At 45.5% G+C, this 24,250-nt stretch overlaps 1 protein-coding gene across 2 annotated transcripts; it reads left to right on the forward strand.

The window, feature by feature from the left end:
• Nucleotides 1-5,778: 5,778 nt before the first annotated feature.
• LOC134491961 (zinc finger protein 485-like) lies at nt 5,779-12,638 on the forward strand. 2 transcript variants are annotated; one of them, XM_063296058.1, is made up of 6 exons: nt 5,779-6,033; nt 6,648-7,251; nt 7,561-7,675; nt 7,798-7,865; nt 9,757-9,886; nt 11,259-12,638. In XM_063296058.1, exons 2-6 carry the CDS (start codon nt 6,835-6,837, stop codon nt 12,161-12,163), a joined length of 1,635 nt encoding a protein of 544 aa, XP_063152128.1. In that variant the 5' UTR covers nt 5,779-6,033; nt 6,648-6,834; the 3' UTR covers nt 12,164-12,638. The 2 variants fall into 2 exon arrangements, with proteins under 2 accessions (XP_063152128.1, XP_063152129.1); XM_063296059.1 differs by having other exon boundaries at nt 11,262-12,638.
• The last annotated feature ends 11,612 nt before the right edge of the window (nt 12,639-24,250 follow it).

Consider the following 24,250-nt stretch of genomic DNA (forward strand, 5'->3'; position numbering starts at 1 on the left):
GTGCAGGTGCTCATGCAAAGGGGGGAGAAATGGGGCATTTTCCGTGTGGGCGGGAGGAAGGAGGCTGTTGTGTGCCCCCCCACCCCCCACCCCCGATCAGGCAGACTTCTCAATCCAACTGCTTTTGCCAACTTTAAAAGTCTCCAACCTTCCACTTTTAAGAAAGGTTCTGAAGAAAGTCCCATCCCTGCGTAGAGGGAGCTGAGGGAGCAAAGGCACAGACAGGAAGTGGAATTCCGCCTTCTTCCTACTCCAGAGACTCAAAAAATCCTGCTTTGGCTTCCCATAAAAGAGGTGAGCGGGAAACTCTGACAGGCTTTCAAGATTCTGTTATTAGACCCCACAACAATATCGCAGAGCTCCAATTGGCTTTGTGGTGTCTGATTCCTGACCTGGATCCCTTGAAAGGGTAAATGCAGAGAGCCGTAGAGGAAGCAAGTGGATTTGGTTCCTTGGCAATCAGTTTCCCACCGGGATACAGCACAGAAATTGCATTGGTTGCACTTATGGAGGACTTATGGGGAGAGCAGGATTGGGGGAGTGCAACCCTCCTTGATCTCTCAGGGCTTTCAGTACCACAGACCCTGGCCTTCTTCTGCAACATCTCTGTGGGAATGGACTGTTTTGCAGTGGTTCTCCTCCTTCCTGAGGTGGTGATGGTGGAAGGGATATCTGTCCAGAAACATCTATTCTGTGCATGCTCCAGGGATCTCTCCACTTACCGCTCCTTTTTAAGGTCTACATGGAGCTGCTGGGGGAGGTCATCTGCTGGCCTAGAGTCTGGTATCCTCCATCTGCTGCTGATACCCAGTTATTTTCACATCCCCGGGCCAAACAGGTGGTGTGGTGGAAGTGCTGACCTAGAGGCTGTCAGAGTCTGGATGGGGAGGAACAGACTGAGTGAATCTCTGCAAGGTGGAGTAGTTTTAGGTTTGTAGACCTTAACGATTCCAGGGAGACTCCATCTTTGACTTTGGACAGAGATGTCCCAATGAATGGTCCACCATTTGGGGTTTCTGCTAGACTTGCTGGGAGGCCCTGCTCACAGTCACTCATTGCCTAATCGTAACAGTGCAGCTCTCAATACAAGACAGGCTGCAGGAAGAAGGAGGCGGAAACCCATCTGAAGTGAGTCTTCTGCCTTACCTCTGGGCAGAGGTAAAAACGGTGAATAATAAAAACAACCATTCTAAAAAGGTAAAATGATTATTAAAATAATATTATCACAAAATTATAAAATCACTATAAAAATATACCAACCGTGCAGAGAAAACAGGAACATCAGTCATAACAATGTCTCCTGTTCCCAAAGACTCCCAGAACCATGACACTGTGTTCTGTTAAGATGTGTGGCTCGTGAGTAAGTGGCCCGGTGCCTGCTGTCTCTCCTGAACAGCTTCAGGGCTCAGAAGAAGAGATTTGTTGGCTGCATCTGGCTTCGTGCTCCATGTTTCCTTGCCCTCACTCCAAGCTGAGGCTCTTTGCCCATCCGACGTCTCCACCTCAGCCCTTTCCTGTTCTTTCCCCCATTTGCCTCAGTCTCTGCAGGATGGGCTCTCCCCAGGCCTGCCTCTTGCCTGCAAGGCCCACGGGTGGAGGGCAGGACCAGAGGGGGAGAAGATGAATGCCAGAGGGGGAAGACAAGGCCTCCATGTGCAACCGATGTGAGCTGATCCCCCTCCCGCCTTCAGGAGATTTGCACTAATTTTACCAACAGTGCTTTATAACTTCTGGAGACTTGCTCCTTGCTTTGCAAGCCTCATACTCATCACAATCCAATCTTTTGAGTTTGCACCAAGATTTCACTGGGTGTCTGTACCTGTGCAGAGCGCAAACCTTGTCAGATTGACTTGGTACCGGAGCTGCTGCTTCACTGGCTCTGCACCCAGGGGAAGCTGATTTGAAAATACAAGGATTGAAAAGGATAATTGGGGTTGGAGGAAAAGGATCAAATGTTGAGGACACCTGTACATTAACAAAGACTGGTCCATTATCTTTAAAGCATGCTTTTCCTTGTAAAATGAGAGCCACTGTTGCAAGCAAATAAAGAAATTATTCCTACAAGGAAAGGGCCCCCTAACTTATTCCCTGTCTAAGAAAGGTGGTGGCGTCTCCAGCACGTTGCAGTTTCTAGATCTTTCTCTTATTAATGTCTAGAAACCATCTGTGATCCTGAGAAGGTTGAGAAAATCTCTGTGGAGGATCAAAATGCACTTTCTTCAAGAACAGCTGCTCTGAAGATCTGTAGAGATTCGAGGAGGCCTTAAAAATGAGCAAAATCCTGTCAGAAATGGCGGGGTGGTCGAAAGAAAAAAGAAAAGGGAGGTTGGGACGCAATGAGGAAAGCAACGGGTTAGGCAAATTAAGATTTCTATTGATTTTTATTTAGTTAGTTCAATTTATGCAGCTACTTAAATTGAACTGATGGCCGCAAACTGCGGTTAGGTTCGATCGCCCAGCCCTATAAGCCAATAACCACGCAGAGCGGGAGAATCAAAGAACATTTATCCGGGGTGCCTGGAATAAGCGGACTTCCCTCCTCCTTCCCTCCCGTCAGGAGACATGATGAAAACTCCTCAATCTCACAACAAGTGGACAGACTCAACAATACTTTCAACTGGGAAACTGTGAGAATCCAAAAATGCCAGAGAATTCCCGGAAGCCCGGCACTCAGACAAAGCAGCCATCAACAGACACATAAACAACATTTACATACCATTCAGAAGAGACAATAGAAAAGCCAGAACACCAGGACACTCCCTTGCCAGCAAGCAACACCCAGATATGCAAAAATCAGCATGATTTTTGGTGGTGATGAACAACCAAACAACACAATATACCCTAATCAAGGAACTATTAACTCAGGCAATCAACCCAGCAGCAAACAACAGCCCAATCAAAGAACTCCCAAGGAGAGAACACCACCTCCACCAACACAAGCTGGACAAACCACAGTATATAAACTGAGAGCAAGGCCCACTCCCTCTTTGCACTGAAGATGTTGCCTAGTCTGGCAATGAAACATCTGTAAGAAAACAGCAAGGCTCAGAGAGCACCAAGGACTCCACTGAGCTACAAATATTTGCTTAGATTTTCTCTTATTGTTGTGCAATAGTATTGGCCACCTTCAAAAATCCTCTGTTCAAGATTAAAAGAACATGTGGCCATTGTCTTTGTTTTCATTGGTATCTCTCTGGGGCTGCCAGTTGTGAGAATCAGACTCAAAAATGAAGCCAATTTAGTGGCCAGCTAGAACCACTGAAATGGAGCAGAGCTTATAACACAGCTGAGAAGCTGGCACAGGCACAGAAAAAGAAAATTATCTTAGATAGCTTCAATGAGCATGCCAGAGAAACACAGGTTATTGATCTTACACATTCAGACCTCCCAACCATAAAGAATCACACCCTTAGACATAGTAGGTTTAAAGATAAGTAAAATAATTTCTTACTGACTTTATTGTTGCTTTTGTTACATCCATCTTGGTGAAAAAGATAAAGTTCCTTTGTTCTTCTGTTCTTTCTAATTACTTAGTTTGCCCTAAACTCTCAGCCCTACAGCTGCCAAGAGCTGTGTGAAAGAAAGGGGCAGAATCCTTCATCAAGGTCTGAGCACATGGCCCTGATGAATGGAGAGCAGAGTAGCATGTTCGCTTCTCCCTGGGTGGAATAAGTTACGCCCCATCCTGGAGCTGGAGGCCCTTCAAACAGTCACTCATGTCCTCATTATCTCCCATATTGACTACTGCAATGCACTCTACATGGGGCTGCCCTTGAAGAGTATCCGGAAGCTTTAGCTGGTCCAAAATGCAGCCGCGCGGGCTATTTGTGGTGCCCCTAGAAGGGCACATATAACACCTTTCCTACACGAGCTGCACTGGGTACCAGTTTGCTTCTGGGTCCAATTCAAGGTGTTGGTTATCACCTTTAAAGCCCTACATGGCATGGGACCAGGATACCTGAGGGACCACCTCTTCCCCGTTACATCTACCTGCCCCACCCAATCTTGCAGAGAGGGCATGCTGAGGACCCCGTCGGTAAGAGAACTCCATCTGGTGGGGTCCAGGAGGTGGGCCTTCTCTGCAGTAGTGCCTGCCCTTTGGAACATCTGGCCCCCAGAGGTGAGGCTAGCCCCATTGCTCCTGGCCTTTCGGAGAAACTTGAAGACCTGGCTCTGCCAGCTGGCCTGGGGTGGGGAGGAGAGGAGTCATGCCTGCGGTTGGCAGTGCCTTGAAGCACCCCTTCCATGTGAAAACTGAATGAGATATAGCCATCTAGACTATATTTTTATCTATATTATTAATAATTTGTAATTTTATAATGTATTTTATATATTTACTGTTTTATTGAGGATTTTGTTGTAAACCGCCCAGAGTCCTTCCAGTGGGAGGAGATGGGCGGTGACAAATTTGATAAATAACTAAATAAAAATAAAATAAAATAAAATAAGGAGGAAAGAGAGAGAGGGAAGTAGGAGTGGCAACAAACAGCTTCCTCAGAGTTGCATTATGGGACAACTCAATTTACATGCTAATTCGCATGCTAATGAGGCATGCTGCATTTGCCAGGACTTCCAACAAAAAAAACACACATTCGGTTCTTGGTTTAGTATACATAAATAGGAAATGCATAGATTTAACCAAGTAAATCTAGAATTTGCCTGGATTCTCACTGTAACTGTACTGTGTATGGGAAATAAGGTCATTGCTCCTCCTGAACCCTTTTGACACTGCCCAGATTTATATAGTTTCTCTCTGTGTGTATCATTTGGTGGGAAGTCAAATGAGGTTACTGTGTTGGCTGAAGCCATTTCCACACTCTATGCATTTATATGGCTTCTCGATACAAGGGCTTTTGCTCAGAATTCAGCAGGGCCTCTTTTTCCACAGAGAAAAACAGCTATATCCTCAAAGCAGGTACAATTCTGAAGCAAGACATTCTATGAATGTCCGATTAACGAACAGTTGAATCACATACATGCACATTTTCTTGGTAAAGAACAAATCCTGCTGTCCAGCTACAGTAGGATAAATAAATGACTTCCCTGGAGAAACTGGGCAGAGCTCCAAGCCTCTGACTAAAGCCGCTCACCTTTCTAGTTTTAACTTCCACATCCGCATGCAATGTATTTAGACAGTTTTAACCTGTGTTCTTTGAGACTGCTGAAGCAATAATAGCACACGGTCACATAAGAAACGGTTGAGACCACAACTCTATTACAAAGCGCATTCCATTCAGCATCCAGGGGAGAACAGGGCGGCTTGGCATCTAAGATGAGCCTTGTGGCCAGAGAACAGCCCATCTGGGCTACGGAGATTGATGAGGCTGTGTGAAAGCTGGAAGGTGCTGAGAGGCAGTTCGCTCAGCCATGGGAGCCCAGGGAGGTTCCAGCGGAGGTATGAGGGATGGTGGTTACTCAAGTCCAACTGCACACAGGCCAGGGCTACGGAAATGACAGAAGTAGAGTATGAGCTCAGCAGCTTTGCTCATTCTGGAGGTGGCTGGGGAAGAAGCCCCCTTCCTCCTGGCCACCCCCCCCCCGGAAAATGCCCCCTTTCTCTCCCCTTTGCACGAGCACCTGCACTGCACACAGAATCCACCAGGGGGCTCCTCTGCAAAGGGAAGGGGGCGCCCTGCGCTTCAGCGCTGGGCCACTGGAGGGCGAACGCCAGAGGCGGCCTTGCAGAGGGAGGGAGGGAAGGAGGTGACGCACCGGGCCGTGCCCCTCTAGGACGCCCCACTCTCTCCCTTTAACCCTTTGGGCTCAGCCGGCGGGGTCCCCGGCCGTCCAGCGCGGCTCGGGAGGGCGAGCGGGCGAGGGCGGCGCCTCCCGCCCCGGTCTGTCGGGCCTGCGGCGGGGCGGCCTGTCCGGGCTCGGGGCGGGTTGTGCGAACGCGCCTGCGTGCAGCGGCGTGACTTCGAAGGCTCGTGAGAGGCGGACCCTGAAGAAGGGGAACGGGACGGGATGTCGCCGGCACGTCGTGTGACGGGAACGGAGCTTTCCTGGTTTGTTAACCTGTTTGGGGCTTGGCAGGTTTGTTTATTTGTTTATTTTCTATCCCGCCTTTATTATTTTTATAAATACCTCGAGGCAGCGAACATTCCTAATACTCCTTCCTCCTCCTCTTTTCCCCACGACAGCAACTGGCCCAAGGTCACCCGGCCGGCTTTCGTGCCTAAGGCGGGACTAGAACTCACAGTCTCCTGGTTTCTAGGTCATATTTCTTTCCCCCCATCTCTGTTATGACGACTCTGGGCAGTTTACAAACAGTTAAAAATCAAAGTCTAAAATATCATTAAAATAAACACAATATAAATATAAATACATAAATATAAAAAATTATGTTGTGTGAACCCTCCTCGTAGGAAAATGTAGATCTAGGTTTTTAAAAAGCAAGCCCTTCCTTGTGAAAAAATAGTAACAGAAAATGCTCTGAAATGCATTTCTTGGGTATCCCAAATCCTTGATGTACATCAATCCCATATTTTCCACCAAACACACCCACCCACACCCACACCCACACCCCTGCTCAATGCCACTGCAATTTATAACAGCTCAGGAAAATACTTACTTCCATGATGGGTACTGTTCAATGGTGAAATCCACCACTTTCTAATTCTTGGAATTTGTTTTCTTTTCCATCTCAGATACAGATACCAGAAGCCATTTGTACATCGTCACCTACAGACAAAATTAGCTCTTGGGCAAAGGGGGCTGAATGGCCTGCTCTGGTCACTCCTGCGGCCACAGGAAGGTCCTATGAATGAAAAGGCCTTTGGAGACCCACAAGATTCCTGAGACCGATTCGGAGTTGTGTTACAGGGCAGAGAGAGAATGGAGAGACGACCTTTAGCAGGTGAGGGAACTGGAAAAGGCCTTTCTGCTGCTCAGCTGGGGAGCTGTGGGGAGATCCAGACAAGAACTGGGCAGAAGATCCTGGAGGAGGAAACCGTCTGTTCAGAACTTCAGCCCTGGAACTGCAGGAGCGTCCAATATCAGGAGGCCGAGGATCTCCAAGGACATTGCAGCCGACTCCACTCCTTGTGTAGTCGATGGTTGAGAGCAGAAAAACACACCAAAGCGCAGATGCTGGACCTGGTTGTTCTGGAGCAGTTCCTGGCCCTGCTGCCCCTGCAGGTGGAGCGCTGGGTGCGGGAGTGCGGAGCGGAGACCAGCTGCCAGGCGGTGGCCCTGGCCGAGGGCTTCCTCCTGAGCCAGGCAGAGGAGCAGAAGGGGCAGGTCGGGTTGCAGGTGAGAGACCCTCATCTTGGGAGCCAAGAAGGGCTTTGAACAGAATAAACAATGAGTTTGAATCCTTAACCCCTCCTTTCAAGAGTTCTCTGGCATTCATACTATGTGGAGATGTTTCCCTAATTCTTGTAGGACATTGTTCCGTTATCCATTCCAGAAGACAGACTGGGGACAACCTTGATCCCTTTCTTACTTTCCAGCCTGACTGAGGGACATTGGGGACTTTGAAGTTGTGTTCAGAGGACAAGAATCCCCTTCATGTTGTGCAATGTCCATTAATTCTTCTTTTCTCCTGCCTACTATTTCAAGTCCTTCAGTGTGGACGTCAGAGATCCTGAGGGAAGGAGGAATCCATCCAATCCCCCTCCGGAGCTGTTTTTCGGGAGGATCTCTCAGGAAGATCCAGGTCAGGACACCTCAGCAGGTAATTGAAGGTCCTCCCATGCCCCATTCTCAACTGTCTCATCTTCTCTATGTCTTGTCTTCTGTAGAGTACCTCCTCCTAATTTATTAACTATGCATTTTAAAATTCTGTGTCTTTCACAGGGAAGACTCAGAGAAAGTTGTCTGCTGTTTATGGTGGAGCTGAACCAGTGATTGAACCTCCAACTCACGTAAGGGATGGAAATGTATTGATTAGACTTGTATCCTCCTTTTCCTTCAGGAAGTCAAGCTGGTTGCATAGCACTCTCTGCTTCCTTTTTCCCCTCTTGTTTTGGCTTGGGTATTTTCTTGTTCCTGAGCAATATAGAATGGAGAATAGAAGATTCAAGTTGTTCTCAGTCAGCTTATGTAATGATTGCCTATTCAAAATCACTATCAGACTCACACAAGGCTTTCATGGATATCTGATTTAATAATGAATAGTATGCAGGATCACAAGCAAAGCTGAGGAAGCAAAAGTGCGGGATGTCTCCCAATAAAACCCCAAACGGCTCCCAGTCCCTCCCCCCAAAGTCAGCACAATTACACGCCCTGCAGGTGCGCCTAACGGTTCCTGCCGGTCTGTGGGAGATGTCCTTGACAAGGCGAGATAACCCAAACATGCATTCCTCATTCTTCACTCCTCGAGTTGCAGCCTGGTACAAGGAAGAGGAGCAGCCCCCTCCCGTACAGCAACACGTGTCAGCCCCATGGCATGGGGACCCGTTACGATGTTTTCCAGGAACATTGGGACAGGGACCATGACAGCTTAGCTGGGATACACTTGTTTGTAATTTCTATCCTTAGATTCTTATTAGGATTTTTTTTTTAAAGACCAGTACGCAACTTTTTTTCTGCTAATTACTTTTCCTAGTATCAGTTGACAATTACTAAGTTTTTGAAAAATCCTTCAAGAGATAGGAATAATGTTATCACAGTGGTAGCAACCGCTAAACAGAACTATTCAATTCAATTCAGTCGTATTTATTCAGTCAATGACCATCAAAGTTTAAAAGGAGAAAAACAAAGTAAAACAAAGAAATACAATAACACTTATACTACCAACTAATAAAATATATCACATACTGTAATAATATAGCATTCACTCTGCTATTACTATATTAATACATTTGTTAGCTAGGTAGCATGAGCTTAAAACATTAGTAAGTATAAAATAAAAGTAAAAATATATATCCCCTAACAACGTATAAATTAAGATATTTCAATTTAAAAGTAATTATTAAAAGAAGGGAATTATTTCTTTAGCTGGCTTTGTCTTATTTTCATTGCAGCAACACAAAATTTGGCTACTACACACGTAACGTGTGGTTTTAGATCCTGAGGAAGATGCTTCACGTAAAAATTACCTGGATTCCCAGGTAATTTATCTACTAGGGGCAAAATGTAGATTGACCTAATATCCCTATAAAATTTACAGTGTAACAGTACATGTGAGATGGATTCAACTTCCTCTTCACCACATGGGCAGGTACACTCAGCTATAGGGATTTTATTATACCTGCCTTGAAGTAGTGCAGATGGAAGAATATTGAATCTAGCTTTGAAGAATGCAGTTTTCAGCTTAGGAAAAGTTAGATTTAGCAAATAACTGGCTGGTTCCCATATCCCCCTGTTTATCCAAATTCTGTCATATTATGGCAGCCTGTTAACTTCAGTCTGGAACTCCATGTCCCTTGTTTGAATGACTACTTCTTTTTTATTATTTGTAAATTCATTGACTTGGAATTGTGCAAGGCTGCTCAAAAATAAACAAATACACTGGTACGTTACTATTTTTGAAAAGCCTCGTTTACACAAGTAATAAGAAAAATATGTGCATCAATCAAAGGTAAGACAATGGCACTGACAGTCCTGCAGAATCAATCAAGTTGATAAAACCTGCCTGAAATATTTCTTCACTCAAAGGCGTTTGGCTCTCTCCATTTTCTAACCCAAGGCTTGGAATCCAACCAAGCATCGCCATTTAAGTTAGTGCATATCTTTGCTCTGGGAATGTGTGAACAATAGGACAGATCTTGCAAAAGCTCCTGGGCCTGTTCTGTTCTTTTTCCCCTTGTTCAGGAGGGTCCTGTGTCCTTCAAGGAGGTGGCTGTGTGTTTCTCCGAGGAGGAGTGGTCTCGGCTGGATCCTCGCCAAAAAGCCCTGCATCGGGAAGTCATGCTGGAGAATTATAGGAACGTGGCCTCTCTGGGTAAGGGTTTGCTACTCTCCACTCAGAGAGTTCGGGAAGACATTTGGCAGTCAGATGCCATCAGCTGTTCCTTCTTAAAAAATCTCCAACCAGATGTCATCTCCTGGGGGGGAGAAGGAAAAGGTCTGGCTTTCTCCGGCTCTGAGGAAGGAAAGAGGTCAATGGCTCTCTGCTTAGATGCATCTCATGCCATTTCTCATCTGGTGAATTTTTCCGTTTGTGTTTCAAGATAGCAGAGACAAACTCACTCCTTGGCTTGAGGAGATGCTCAACTCCATCACGCTGATTTCAGCTTTTGGGGCCCAGATGCTTCCCTGTCTTCTCCTAGGAAGGATTGTCATTTCTTCAGGCTCTTGGGTGGATGCCTCTTCTTCCTTTTCGTTTCTGTCCTGAGCCTTGGGATTAGGGGCGAAAAGGTGCTGTTTCTCCATTGCAAACATGCTGTTTAGGGTTAACGGAAGAACTCTAGGATTTTTCAGCATGTGATTTTGGGAAGAGAAAAATGAATAGCAAATGGAGGTTAGTTTGGGCAGGAAGAAAAGGACGATTTTCAGAATGGATTTAGTTCTCTCAGGTCTCTGCTGCAATTGGCCCCCCTCCAATAAATGTTAGGTTTTCTCCTGATACCGCCTTGGATGTTTCCCCTGATTCTTCCTGAACTCCTCGTTATGTTTTTCTTTCTATAATGATGGCATTTGGAAGCCCTAATACTCTCACAGGGATTATCACAGGGGTGTGACTGCCTGAGACCTGGGCTGCCTGATGGGCAGGGTTCTCAGCAGATGGGACCTTCCACCCAGGGGCTCTCCCTCCCATTTTCTCCAAGGTTTCCCTTTTGTAAGTTCTACCTGCAAATGCGGGGACAACAAAGGATGGACGAACACAGCTAGACTGAGAGTAGTTTTCTCAAGGGAGAGCTTCCTCGTGGAGAGGCTGCAGCTCAGTTCCTGGGTCCGAGTCCACCAGCACTTCCACCTTCTCAGATCGAGATTCCGTGAACCTGGTCTCCCTCATCAAGTCCATTATTGAACAGGGGCAGCTTTCAAGGGTCCCTCCTACCTCCTTGGAACTGAATCTGAAGCAGCAGTAGAGCTGAGGTGCTCTGAGACCTGACATGATCATCCCGAAAGGTTTCAGGTTTTCGTTCGGCAGCATGGAGGGCAAGAGGGAAACCTATGGCACATCTTCCATGAATACGTGTTTTGAACACGCCCTGACAGAGGCAGGCCGAAGAATGACAAAAAGAGCTAAAAGGAAGAAGAGCTGGGGGGAGGGGGAAGTTTTGGTCATGTTGAAATGAGGGATGCATCAGTGGCGCTTGACCCCTTTTGCACCTCAGTTGGTGTCACCTTTTCTTTTTTCCTGTTCCAAGCAGGTGATGGATGGGAGACGGAGGATTCCGGCCAAGAGGCGGCAGCACCTTTGCCAACAGCCAGAAAGGAAGATGCGGAAAAGATGTTTGGAAAGCAAAGGCCTGTGGATAACCTTTTAAAAGCGAGGCTGGGGAAATGCTCTACTTTTCAGTCTGCAGATATCAGCATCTTTTTGGCCAGAGAGGATCACCAAGAAAAAGGAGCGTGTCCAGGGTGCGGAAAAATACTCAGAGATGAATCGGGATTATGCGACTGTCGCAGAAGCCACGCTGTAGAAAAACAAAATGAAAGTGGGAGATGTTCCAGAAGGACTTTTCCTCTTACTTTATGTGAGGGGATACAAGAAGGAGGGAAACCGTATAAATGCCTGGAGTGTGGAAAATGCTTCAGATATTCAGGTTATCTTACTTCCCATAAAAGGATCCACACAGGGGAAAAACCATATGATTGCAAGGAATGTGGAAAGAGCTTCCATTTTGCAACAGGCCTTACTGCCCATCATAGGATTCACACTGGGGAGAAGCCATATGAATGCATAGAGTGTGGAAAGAGGTTTAGTCAAAAATATCATTATATAGTACATAACAGAATCCACACCGGGGAGAAACCATATAAATGCCTGAAGTGTGGAAAGACCTTCAGAGCTTCATTCTCTCTTATTTCCCATAAAAGGATCCACACAGGTGAGAAACCATATGAATGCCTCAAGTGTGGAAAAAGCTTCAGTCAAAAACATAATTATACTGCGCATAACAGAATCCACACTGGGGAGAAACCATATAAGTGCATGGAGTGTGGAAGATGCTTCACTGTGTCAAGTACGCTCACTTCCCATAAAAGGATCCACACTGGTAAGAAATCATATAAATGTATGGTGCGTGGAAAGGGATTTACTCAACATTAGTCGCTTTATGAACATAGAAAAATTCATTCAAGAGAAGCCCATTGAAACTGCATAAATGAGCTGTGTGTCAAAAAATTTGGAGACTGCAGTCCTAAACTCTTCATTACCATGGAGAAATGGAATACATTCTTACATTTACTCTTCTAGCTTCCTCACTCTTGGGATGAAGAAAATGCCATCCCGGTTCGAAGACACAGATGGGCAGCCTCGGCTTTGCTGTTGCCGTGTAACTTCCTAAATAAAGATGATCTTTGGGTTTTCTTTCTTTCAAGGACTAGTCTCCAGAATTGGTTTACAAAGTGTCAGTCTCCTAACTTCATTCTTTCTCTCTCAAAGCACTTTTTACACATGCAGTGCGGCAGGACAGGAACACTGGCAATGTTCCAGAGATCCCAAATAATATTCTCCACCTAATTATGGAGCCATGGTTGTGTCCAGGGCTTGGGCTGAAGTCCAGCCCCATAAGTACTTAGGAATCCCATCCAAAGCAGAGATTGAGCTAGAAGAGAGTTTGAACCATTACGGATTGATCCAATGTAAGTTTTTCTGACTTAGAAGAGAAAGTATCTTGTGATGAAAGACGGCTGATTCCTTGGCTCAGCTGGCCATGGGTCTCAAGGCAAGCCCTCTCTTTAAAAAGGACGTCAGAACTCAAGATGAATACCCGCTCCTATTTTTTCCACAGCCACCCTGTGAGGTGTGTTGGCTGAGAGAGAATGACGGGCCCAAGGTCACCCAGGCAGCTTCCATGCCTAAGGGGGACTAGAACCGATGGTTCCTGGTTTCTCGTCCAGCACCTGAACCACTTACAATCATGATTATTATTACAAGCCCTTCAAAGGACAGTACAAACCAGAAAAACAAATTAATCTCAAAATTCCATCCAATCAAATCAGGCAGCCAAACATTTGCCAACCCTTAACCCTAAATTTAACTCTGGATTTCTGGGGTGATACTCTACTTTTTTCCTGAAATTTAGCCCTTTCTCTAAGGCCCCTACAGGACTGACTTCCTTCTTTCCCTCCTCATACCCAGTTTTCCTTTTCTTTTCTCCAGTGCAACAATTCTTTTCCCTCTCTCTCATTTCTCCTTAAACATAGTTATAGTAAAGGTAAAGGTAAAGGTTTCCCTTGATGTAAAGTCCAGTCATGTCCGACTCTAGGGGGCGGTGCTCATCTCCGTTTCTAAGCCTTAGTGCCGGCGTTGTCCGTAGACACTTCCGGGTCATGTGGCCAGCATGACTCACGGAACACCGTTACCTTCCCGACGAAGCGGTACCTATTGATCTACTCACATTTGCATGTTTTTGAACTGCTAGGTGAGCAGGAGCTGGGACTAGCAACGGGAGCTCACCCTGCCGTGCAGTTTCGAACCGCCGACCTTCCGATCGGCAGCTCGGCGGTTTAACCCGCAGCGCCACCACGTCCCATCAAACATAGTTATAAACATGACTTATTTTTCCCATATTTAGAGCATAAGTTTTTCCCAGTCCGGAACTTAGCCTCCCTCACTCCAGGGCCTTTGGTCCATTCCTGTGGAGCAACATGGTGTGGTCTCTTATATCTGAAGGAGAACAAATGTATTCTGTGGGTCACTGAAAGGCTGAATAGATGAGGGAAATGTGGTCTTTCTCTCCATCCAGGTTCTTCCAGCAAGATAGTCAACGTGCTCATGACTCTGGGTCCATCCCCAGACTTATAAAATTGCTTGTAATATACCTGTGAAAGTCCAACAGCAACAACACATTTATTACAGCCTTAAGGCCAGATACAATAAAATTATGTAATAGCAATACACACACACACACACTGTATATAAACAATTAACATAATACGATCTAAAATTAAGAATGAAAATACTAAAATAAATTGAAATAAAATACGTTAAGAAATTCTAAAACTAAGTGATGGTGCAGTGTATTGTGCAGGTGATAGCATAGAACTGGGCAACCTAGGAAGATATTTTTGGGTCCTTGTCCAAAAGAAGTAGCATTGAATAGAAATCACACTCCCTGGCTGGAAATTTCTTCAATAACGGATATATAAGGATCTCTCTAGAGTCCTTATATAGGGAACAGTATAACAACATATGGCTTTCTGTTGAGCTGTCACCACATGGATATAACCAAAGGTGCATAGGAGTACCCTTAAAATGTCCAAAAAGGACTGCTGAGGGCAGTGCATCCAGTCTGGCTAAGGTGAAAGCTTTACAAAATTTCAAAATTGTGATGGACAATAAATAAGAAGCTGGAACAAATCCTTCTGGAAGAAAAGGACAGATATTGGGGTGTAGCACCTACTTAAATTTGTCTGGAGATCTACATCCCAGATTCATTGTTTCAGGGCGGTTCTAGCATTATCAAATCCTAATGAGCACAGACTTCCCATAGAGAAGCCCAGCAATTTAATTTTGTCTAAGGCTTTTCTTAGCCACGATGACTTAAAATGATCTCTAAACACTAATGGGGCTAAACCTATAGGCAACAGCATTAACTTTAGCCAGAAGGTAAGGAGGAGGAACCATGCTCTGGCATTCAGTGAAACTGTACCTGTTTCTACCCGTAGGAGGGCATTTTTGATACTTTTTGGTACCATCAATATGGCTCTAATAAACTTATTCTGAATGGTTTCGATAGAATTGAGCTTAGCAAGGGAGCAGATCTGAGAGCCGTAGAGAAGCTGAGGGACTACCTTAGCTTGAAAGACCTTGCAAGCTGCAGGAATATAATGGGCTCCTTTTGAGTGGTAGAATCTTGTAAGAGCTGACGCGGCATGCTGTGCAACACTTGCCCGGTACAGAAAATGAGCGTTCCAGGATAAGGAAGCATGGAACTGCACGCCAAGGTATTTATAGGTGCAGACCTGTTCAATTGGAGTCCCATGTATTTGCCATTTGTGAATCTTATGATGGTGTCAGGCAAAAACTGAGACTTTAGTTTTCTCATAATTTATTGAAAGTTTTTGATCTGTGCAGAATAAAGCTAGTGCCCTAAGTGCTCTTCTCATTCCCACTTGTGAAGTAGACATCACTGGCATACAGCAGTGCTGAGATTGCACTTCTCTTCTTCTTAGCGTTTTTCCCGCACTATGGCAGGGTCTGCTTGTCGGCATATCCGTCTCCATTTGGCTCGGTCCAAGGCATCTTCAGGGGTGAAGTTCATGCATTCCATGTTCTCCTTAATGTGGTCCATCCACCATTTCTTGGGTCTACCATGGGGCCACCGGCCGCCAGGGTCCAGGCACATGGCTGTTCTCGCCACCGAGTCTTCTTTGCAGTGTATGACATGTCCATACCATCTGAACCTTCCTTCCCGCAGTTTTGCCATGATTGGCACAACTCCCAGTCATTGTCGGACATCATTGTTCATGGCATGGTCGAATTGCATTAGTCCAAGGCACCATCGGAGCATTCACATTTCCATCACGTGCAGGGCCTGCTCATGCTTTGCTGTCGCTGGCCAGCACTCCGATCCATAGAGGGTGATGCCACCAGGGAGAGATGGCTCCTCCCTCCCTCCCTCCCTCCCTCCCTCCCTTCCTTCCTTCCTTCCTTCCTTCCTTTCATCATAACATTGTTTTTGAGTTTCCCAAGCTGACTTTAAATTTTCTTGAGCCCATTGGGTCAATTTGTTAATTTTTTTCTCTCCATTCTAATATATATTAAACTAAGTTCTTAGGGCCTTTGATTCTATTAACCCATCCTTCTTTTATGACATCGAGTCTACCTCGAGGTCTCCTGCAATCAAATCGAATCAAATTAACCATTCAGTCATATCCAACACTTGGCGATTCCATAAGCCAGCTCCCTCCATGATTTCCGATCTTGTACAGCTTCTTTCAGTTGCTTTATATTTTGGCCTGTGTCTGCTTTGATTACATCCAACCAGCGCCTTATTTGGCATCCTCATCATCTTTTGCCACTGACCGTTCCAAGCATAACGTCCTTCTCCAACAAAGTTGATCTCATTACATGACCGAAGTAACTAAGTTTTGTTATTTTTCCTTCTAGTGACAGGACCAGTTTTATGCACTTCAATACTTCTTTGTTATCTTTGCAGTCCAAGGAATGCACAAGAGCCTCCTCCAACACCATAGTTCAAAGGAATCAATTTTCTTTCTATCCAACTTTTTCATCATCCAACTTTCACAGCCATATGTAGTTATGGGGAACATGACAGCACAAAACTCCTGCCATACAACAATTCAAAGGGACTGAATCCTTTAGAGCAGTGTTTCTTGACCTTGGCAACTCTAAGTTGTGTGGACTTCAACTCCCAGAATTCCCCAGGCAGCATATCACAACAACTATGGTAGCCAGATATCCCAGTATTTAGGATTTATTTAGGATTTATTTTAAAAAGAGTCATTTTCCTAAGTTGATAGCCTAATTTTTTCCTGCTTTATTCAAATGTTCAAAATTCTCCAATTTAATAAATGTCATTTTCTTCCATAATTCTTCCATTTCTAATATATTTAATTGCTGTTTCATTTTTTGCAATTCTTTCATAATTGTCTGTTTGGGTTAGTGTCAGAATCAGAGCAATCCAGAAGAATTAATGGCATCTGGATGCCTCCTCCTGACATGAGTTTATAGTTTGTAGGAAACTTTTTGAGTCTGTTTAGAAAGCGGCAGTGAAGGGTGAGAGCCCACATTCTTGAGTTTCCTTATCACTCAGTAACCATGATGAGGGGACGAGCTAGTAGTCATGGCAACGAAGGGGGAGAGTGAGGAACAGGGTTTTTCCCAGCTGCTGGGAGAACAGGAAATCAAGTTGTGCCTTTGAATCCAGATTGGTATCTTCTCTTTAATAAAATTACTCATGTATATCCTAATGGCTTGTACTGTAGAGTAATGTATTAAGGCTGTAATGCCAGGAATCTCACAGAAAGGCACAACTCCATCTTTCAGATGGCAAACCCTGCAGAAAGTTTTTCTCATCAGGAAGAACGCCCTGCACAAACTTTATCGGAGGCTAGTCAGAGCCTTCAGGAGGGCCTCGTAGCTGAATTGCTGCAGTCAGACGCTCACAAGCTGAGAGCATTGGAGAGTGGGGGAGAGCGGCTGGGAGCCATACCCGAGGCTGCTGCCCCACAGCAGGAACCTACACTCAGCAAAAGCCCAGAGCACAAAGGCGCAGAAGCACGAAGGATTTTGGAAATGCTACAAACCATGTATGAGTGTTCAGCAGCAGAGGAAGCAGAACTACCCCGCTCCACAACCCTGGGTGAGTTAGACCCTTACCAAACCCATTACGTGAATGTGTGAGATAGGAGGGCCTGCCATGTAGATACAGGGCCAGGAGAATGGGTGGAGAAGGTGGAACAGAGAGTGGACTCCATAGATGCATGGCTGTCCCAGCTACAGGGAGTGATGGAGCACTTGCTGACAAAGTTTAAATCAGCAAAAGGGAGGAAGGCCCAACGGCAGCAGCATGGCAATGGAAGTTCTCGAGAGCAGAGGGAGCCAGCAAGCCAGCAGATGCCAGGAGGTCTGTGAGATGGTCTGCAATCACACCAACTTCATGGGCAGCCAGCCCAGTGAGGCTGAGCCTGGGATGGAGGTGGGATAAGGCCTTTGGAGGCCAGGAGCTGAGCATGAAGTTTGATGGCAACCCCAAATACTTCTGTTTTATCAACCACATGAGACACACAAGATAAATGGTTCCAGGAAAATAAAACCTTCTTGATAGAGAAGCAAGGACTGTGGTGGAAGGGAGAAAGACTTTATGTTCCCAAAGAATTAAGAAGAAAAATCCTTGAGCGATGTCATAATGCTAAGTCAGCTGGCCATTTTGGATTCGTAAAGACTGCACCTGGTTCAGAGGCAGTTCTGGTGGCCAGCCCTACACAAGGACATTGAAAATTATGTGATCAGTTGTCCCATATGTGCTGTGGCAAAGAGGGCTGGGGGCAAGCCTAAAGGACTGTTGCTGAATGTGGCAAGCCCTACAAGGCCTTGGAAGCAGATTGCAATGGACTTTATAGTGAAACTACCGGAAAGTAAAAAGAAGACAGTAATTCGGGTAGTCACGGACTTGTTTTCTAAACAGACCCATTTCATCCCTTGCACAGGGGTACCCACAGCTAGTCAATTAGACAAAATGTTTATCCATCACATATACTGCCTACATGAGGCCCCAGAAAATATCATCAGTGATCAAGGAGTGCAGTTTACCTCAAAGTTTTGGAAGCAGTTTCTGAAGCTTAAAGGGGTGGAGCAAGGCTTAAGTGCCTCCCACCATCTGGTAACAGATGGATCTTCTGAACAATGGAACCAGATATTAGAGCAGTACCTGAGATGCTATATAAGCTACCAACAAGACAACTGGGTGGACTTACTTCCATTTGCAGAAGTAGCATACAACACAGTCACCAGAGCACAGCATTTACACCATTCCAGGTGGCAAATAGGCAAGACTTTGTAGCTATTCCTGAATTACCAAAAGAAGAGACTAGAATACTAGCATTGGATGAATGGATAAAACAGTTCACAAATAATTGGCCAGTCATTGAAAGGACATCAGAGGAAGCAAAAGCTGATTACAAAAAATACGCTGACCATAAGCAATCACCACACTGGCCAATGAAACTGGGAGAGAAAGTGTATCTATCCACCAAGTATTTGAAGTCTACCCAGCCTTCAAAGAAGTTAGCCCCTAAATATATTGGTCCATTCCCAATCTTTAAAGTGATTGAGGTGACTGTACAGCTGCAGTTGCCAAAGAACCTGAGAAGGGTTCACCCTGTTTTTCATTGCAGCTTGCTGAAACCTGTTTGAGAATCTTCCCACTGGGATCCAGAACAATCCCCACCAGCACCTACAATGATCGAGGGGGAGCAACACTTCGAGGTTCAAGCCATCCTAGATGCCCAACATCATAGAGGAGTACTGCAGCACCTGATCCAGTGGAAACGTTTCCCTCCAAGCAGACTGAGTGCATGGACAGTTGACATGTGCATGCCCCACAATTGGTGAAGCAGTTCCATGACAAATATCCAGAGAAACCCAGATGAACATGGCTCCATTGACTAGTTTTATTCATGATATGTTTGTTGATGGGATGGGATGAAAATGTTATTTTGCAGGGATAGTTGTTATTAGGGGGGCGGTATGTCAGAATCGGAGCAATCCAGAAGAATTAATGGCATCTGGGTGCCTCCTCCTGACATGAGTTTGTAGTTTGTAGGAATCTTTTTGAGTCTGTTTAGAAAGCGGCAGCAAAGGGTGAGAGCCCACATTCCTGGGCTTCCTTATCACTTAGTAACCATGATGACGGAATGGCCTAGTCATGGCAATGAAGGGGGAGTGTGAGGAACAGGGTTTTTCCCAGCTGCTGGGAGAGTGGGAAATCCAGTTGAGTCTTTGAATCCAGACTGGTATTTTCTCTTTAATAAAATTACTCACGTATATCCTAATGGCTTGTACTGTAGAGTAATGTATTAAAGCTGTAACACCACAAATCTCACAGTTAGTTTTATGCTTTTGTTCCAATTCTCTTATTTTAGCTTCAAATTGTTCTTTCTATTTATTACATTTTCTCTTTTGTTTTGCTGCTAATTTAATTAAGAGGCCTCTTACATATGCTTTACTTGCTTCCCAAACAGGGTTATGAGAGATTACCAGTGTCCTGTTTGTTTTAAGGAAGCAGTTTGGTTCCTCTATGCATTTTTGTAGGATAGTATCATGAAGTTATAGCCTATTATTCATCTTCCATCCAAAAGGTAGTTTTCCCCCAGAATGTTATTAAAATTGGAGTGTATCTGCATAAGTCTTCAGGACAATTTGAACTTCTTTAATGGATGGTGTTAAAGTCTTGGAGGCCCAACATATACCTGAGATGGGAATTGTTTTTAATTTAAGATTGTTCATCACCAAGAGCCATTTGCTGCGATATGCGGCCATACCAATTTGAAATAAATAAATAAATAAATAATGCCACACTTTCAGAAGTAGCTGTGAAGTGGGGAAGTGCCTTGCTGGGGAGATGGAACATTGAATCAATTGGGGGCGTGTCCTTGATTGAGGATGGAATGTGACAGTTTCTCACCCGGCTGCTGTGTTGTATGTCTTTCATAGGGCTGCTTTTTTGGCTTCTCTTCTTTTGGCTGGATAGGATTATGGGGAGCTTTGTCCACAGGTGGGGATGGTCAATGCAGGTCCAATGGGACTGGGCAAAGGGGGGAGCTGGGTGCAGCCTCCATCTGGGGGTGCTCTTTTTTCTTTTGCTCCGTTCCAGCAATTACTATAACCCTTGAAGGGAAAGGAACTGCAAAGGGGGATCTGAGAAAAGGTTTCTCTTGCCTGGGGCCAGCGGGGCACAGGGAGATCAGAGGAGCTGATGTTCCAGGATTCCCCTGACCCAAGATTCCCATTTTGAAAAAAAGGCGCATCAGAGGATTCAAGTTCCAGCTTGCTCACAGCCACTGCAACCACGACTTGTTTGCTAGCAGCACAGATGCAGCCTCACCAGTGGGTTTCCTTCTCTTATGAGCCACAGTTCAGAACCTGACTCTGACCTTGACTCTGACAATGTTGCTCCAGCTGAGCCTATGGATGGTCAGCCTCAGGAATCATTAAGCCAGAATTCATTTGAGGCTGACCAGCCACAGGCATCTCCTGTTTGTCATGTTCACTGTTTCAATGTATCTTAAACATCGTAACGTTTCCCATGCCATGGCGCTGATGTGTGTTTCTGTTTGGGAGGGAGCTGCTTTGGAACCTTGTACCAAGCTCTGTATGTGGAATCAGGGGAATGGAATGTGTTTGGGTTATCTTGCCTGTTCAAGGACTTTTCCTGCAGACCATCGGGAACCATTAGGAGCACCTGTGGATATGGACTTGAGAAGATTCAAAGGGGGAGGGATTTCATTTTCACTGAGGGTTTTTAGTTTGAATTTGCCCACGCTTTTAGTATTCTCAGCTTTCTGTGTGATCCTGTATGCTGTTCTTTATTAAATCAGATATCCTTGAATTTCTGCCTGTGAGTCTGATGATGTTTTAGAATAGGCAATTATTACATGAAGCTGAGAATCCTCAATTTGTACCATTAGCTCCTACCAAGATTTATTGCTTGTGAGGGAATATAGTTAACAATGGCTGAGTCTAAATCCACAGCCGGCAGACTCGAGGAGCCAACTAGCTCAATGCCTGAGACAACGGTCAAGAGCAGAGAACCAGATGTTACTACAGAACCATCAAAACCCTGAGACCCTTTGAAAGAGGGCTCAGACTCTGAATCTGATTCAGGAGAATCCGATAATGGGGGGGAGATAAAGCAGCCAATGCAAGCTGAATCGCTCACCGAATTGAGTACCTTGGATGAGGTGGGGGATCCACAACCAGGGACATCAGAGATGTCCTGGAAGTATCGGTTCCCACTGACCCCCAACAAGGAATCCACCACGGTGTCAACTGAAGGAAGATCAGGCACCCAAGGGAGAAGAGATTCTCCGACCCCTGAGAGACTATGAGTGATGGAGGCGAAGATGTTGTTGATAGAATATCTGTTTAAAAACCTCTCTATGACAATGGAGAGTCAGGGGAGATGAGCAGGAGATCCTAACCATCCCCCATTTTCCCATCCAGACCCGCAGTCTGCCCTAAAGCCAGGACTGAAGACCAGGCAGGGAAGCTGCCGGGAAAATCACCCCCTGCTTCGCGGAAAATGACAGCCGCAAAAGGAGCAGCCGACTCTGAAGAATTGATTTATTTGGGGGTAGAGTCTGAAGGCGAACTTAAGGAGCCAGTGGGAAACGCTGGCCATCTGCCATGACAGGTGCCAGCTGGCAGGTGAGTGATGATGGGCACGAAAATTCTATGATGAGTGATGACTGTCCTACTTTTACAGTAAAAGTGAAGTTAAGTTCCCGCACAAAGTCTGCAGAGGTGTGGGCTTTGGTTGACTCTGGGTGTTCCAGGTTTTTAATTCACACCAACTTGGTTGCCGCTTTGGAACTGCCAAGTTTTCCTCTGCAACACCCTTTGATTTTTACCCAGCTTGATGGTTCAGCAGTGGGGGGGAGGGCGGCAACCCATTTCACCGGAACTGTGACAATGCAAATGGGCAGCCACCTTGAAACTTTGAAATTTGTTATAGCCCCAGTTGGCAATCCTTTGGTCATTTTGGGGATGCCCTGGCTGACACATCACAGTCCGTATATAAGTTGGGAACATAGAACTGTGACTTTTAAAGATGAGTTTTACCACGATCCTGCTGCGATGGTTGCTACCCAGGCTGGGGTTGGCAAGGTAGAGGTCGACACATTGCTCCCTGACTCACCGCCTTTAAGCGACTTACCAGCCCAGTATCAAGAATTTGCGGATGTCTTTGGGGAGTTGGAAGCAGATCAGTTGCCCCCTCACCAGAAAACTGACTGTGCAATTGAATTGGTCCCCAATGCTCAGTTGCCCAAACCTAAAATTTATCCTATGACCCAGAAGGAGCTTGAAGTGCTGCAGGACTTCATTGATAAAAATTTGGCGCAGGGGTTCATTGAGCCCACCAATTCTCCGGTTGGGGCTCCTGTTTTATTCAGGGAAAAGAAAGATGGCACACTACAACTCTGCACCAATTATCGGGGGTTGAATTCTGTCTCAGTAGTCAACAACTACCCTCTCCCCCTCATGAAAGACATGTTAGCTCATTTGTCTAAAGGCAAAATCTTTTCAAAGCTAGATCTTTGTGAAGCCTATTTTCGCATTCGCATCAAAGGTGGGGATGAGTGGAAAACTGCTTTTAACTGCCCATTGGGATTGTTCCAGTACAAAGTACTACCTTTCAGGCTGGCAGGGGCACCAGAAGTGTTTATGCGGTTAATCAACGAAGTATTACATGATCATTTGTTCCAAGGTGTTTTAGTTTATTTGGATGATGTTTTGATTTATACCAAAACTGAGGAAGAACACGAACGTCTCCTCAGGCAGGTGTTAAGCAAGTTTAGGGACACCAAGCTCTATGCTAAACTTTCCAAATGTGAGTTCCACAAGGGACAGCTTGACTATTTGGGCTACCAAGTGTCTGACCGAGGTATAGAAATGGATCCAGCTAAAATCCAGGCAATTCTAACTTGGGAACGTCCTCATACCCGGAGACAATTACAAAGTTTTCTAGGATTCAGTAATTTCTACAGGCAATTCATCCCGGGGTTTGCTGAAATTGCCCTAACTCTCACTGATTTGCTCCGTACTAAGGGTTTGGGTGAAACATGCAAAGTTAAGAACCCTGGGGCAGTCTTAAATTGGACAAATGAGTGCAAACTGTATTTGACAAACTCAAACTACTTTTCACCGCTGAACCCATTCTGCAGCATCCTGACCCTGACCGACCCTTTGTGGTCCAGGTGGATGCCTGACTCTTCCATTGGGGCTATTTTATTACAAAGGGACTCTGAGAACCGTCTTAAACCTTGTGCCTATTTGTCTAGAAAGTTTTCTGAGACAGAACACCGTTGGCATGTTTGGGAAAAGGAGGCGTTCACAGTTAAGGCGGCTTTGGAAGCCTGGCAGCATCTCCTCAAGAGCGCTAAATGCCCTTTTGAGGTTTGGACTGATCACAGAAATTTGGAAGCCCTTCGCATACCCTTTCGCCTCAGCCCTAAGCAGATTCATTGGGCTCAGTTTTTTAGTCACTTTAACTTCCAGTTAAAATATATACTGGGTCGGAAGAACTTTTTGGCTGATGCGCTTTCGTGCTTACCTCAAAATCACGATCAGGTAGCTGATGTGTTTGATCCTGTGTTAACAAAACCACAATTAGGCTTGGCTGCAGTCACTCACAGCCAAACGCGTGCTCAATCACTCTCGCCGCCAGTGCAGCCAGGGAAGCAGAAAGTGCAAGTTCCTTGTCAATTACAAAAGGACTTTCTCCAGGCAGTGCAATCTGATACTTGGTTGCAAACTCACAGAGACAAAGTTTCTTTTGCTGACGGTCTCGCCTGGGTGGAACACCGCCTCTATGTACCCAAGACCTTAGGAGCAGAGATTTTGTGGCGTTCCCATGATGACAAACTTGCTGGATGCTTTGGTTTTGTTAAGACTTTACACTTGGTTCGCCGCCAGTTTTGGTGGCCAACCCTCAGGCGTGATGTC

The sequence above is a fragment of the Candoia aspera genome, chromosome 2, assembly GCF_035149785.1.
Source record: "Candoia aspera isolate rCanAsp1 chromosome 2, rCanAsp1.hap2, whole genome shotgun sequence".
Taxonomy (NCBI): domain Eukaryota; kingdom Metazoa; phylum Chordata; class Lepidosauria; order Squamata; family Boidae; genus Candoia; species Candoia aspera.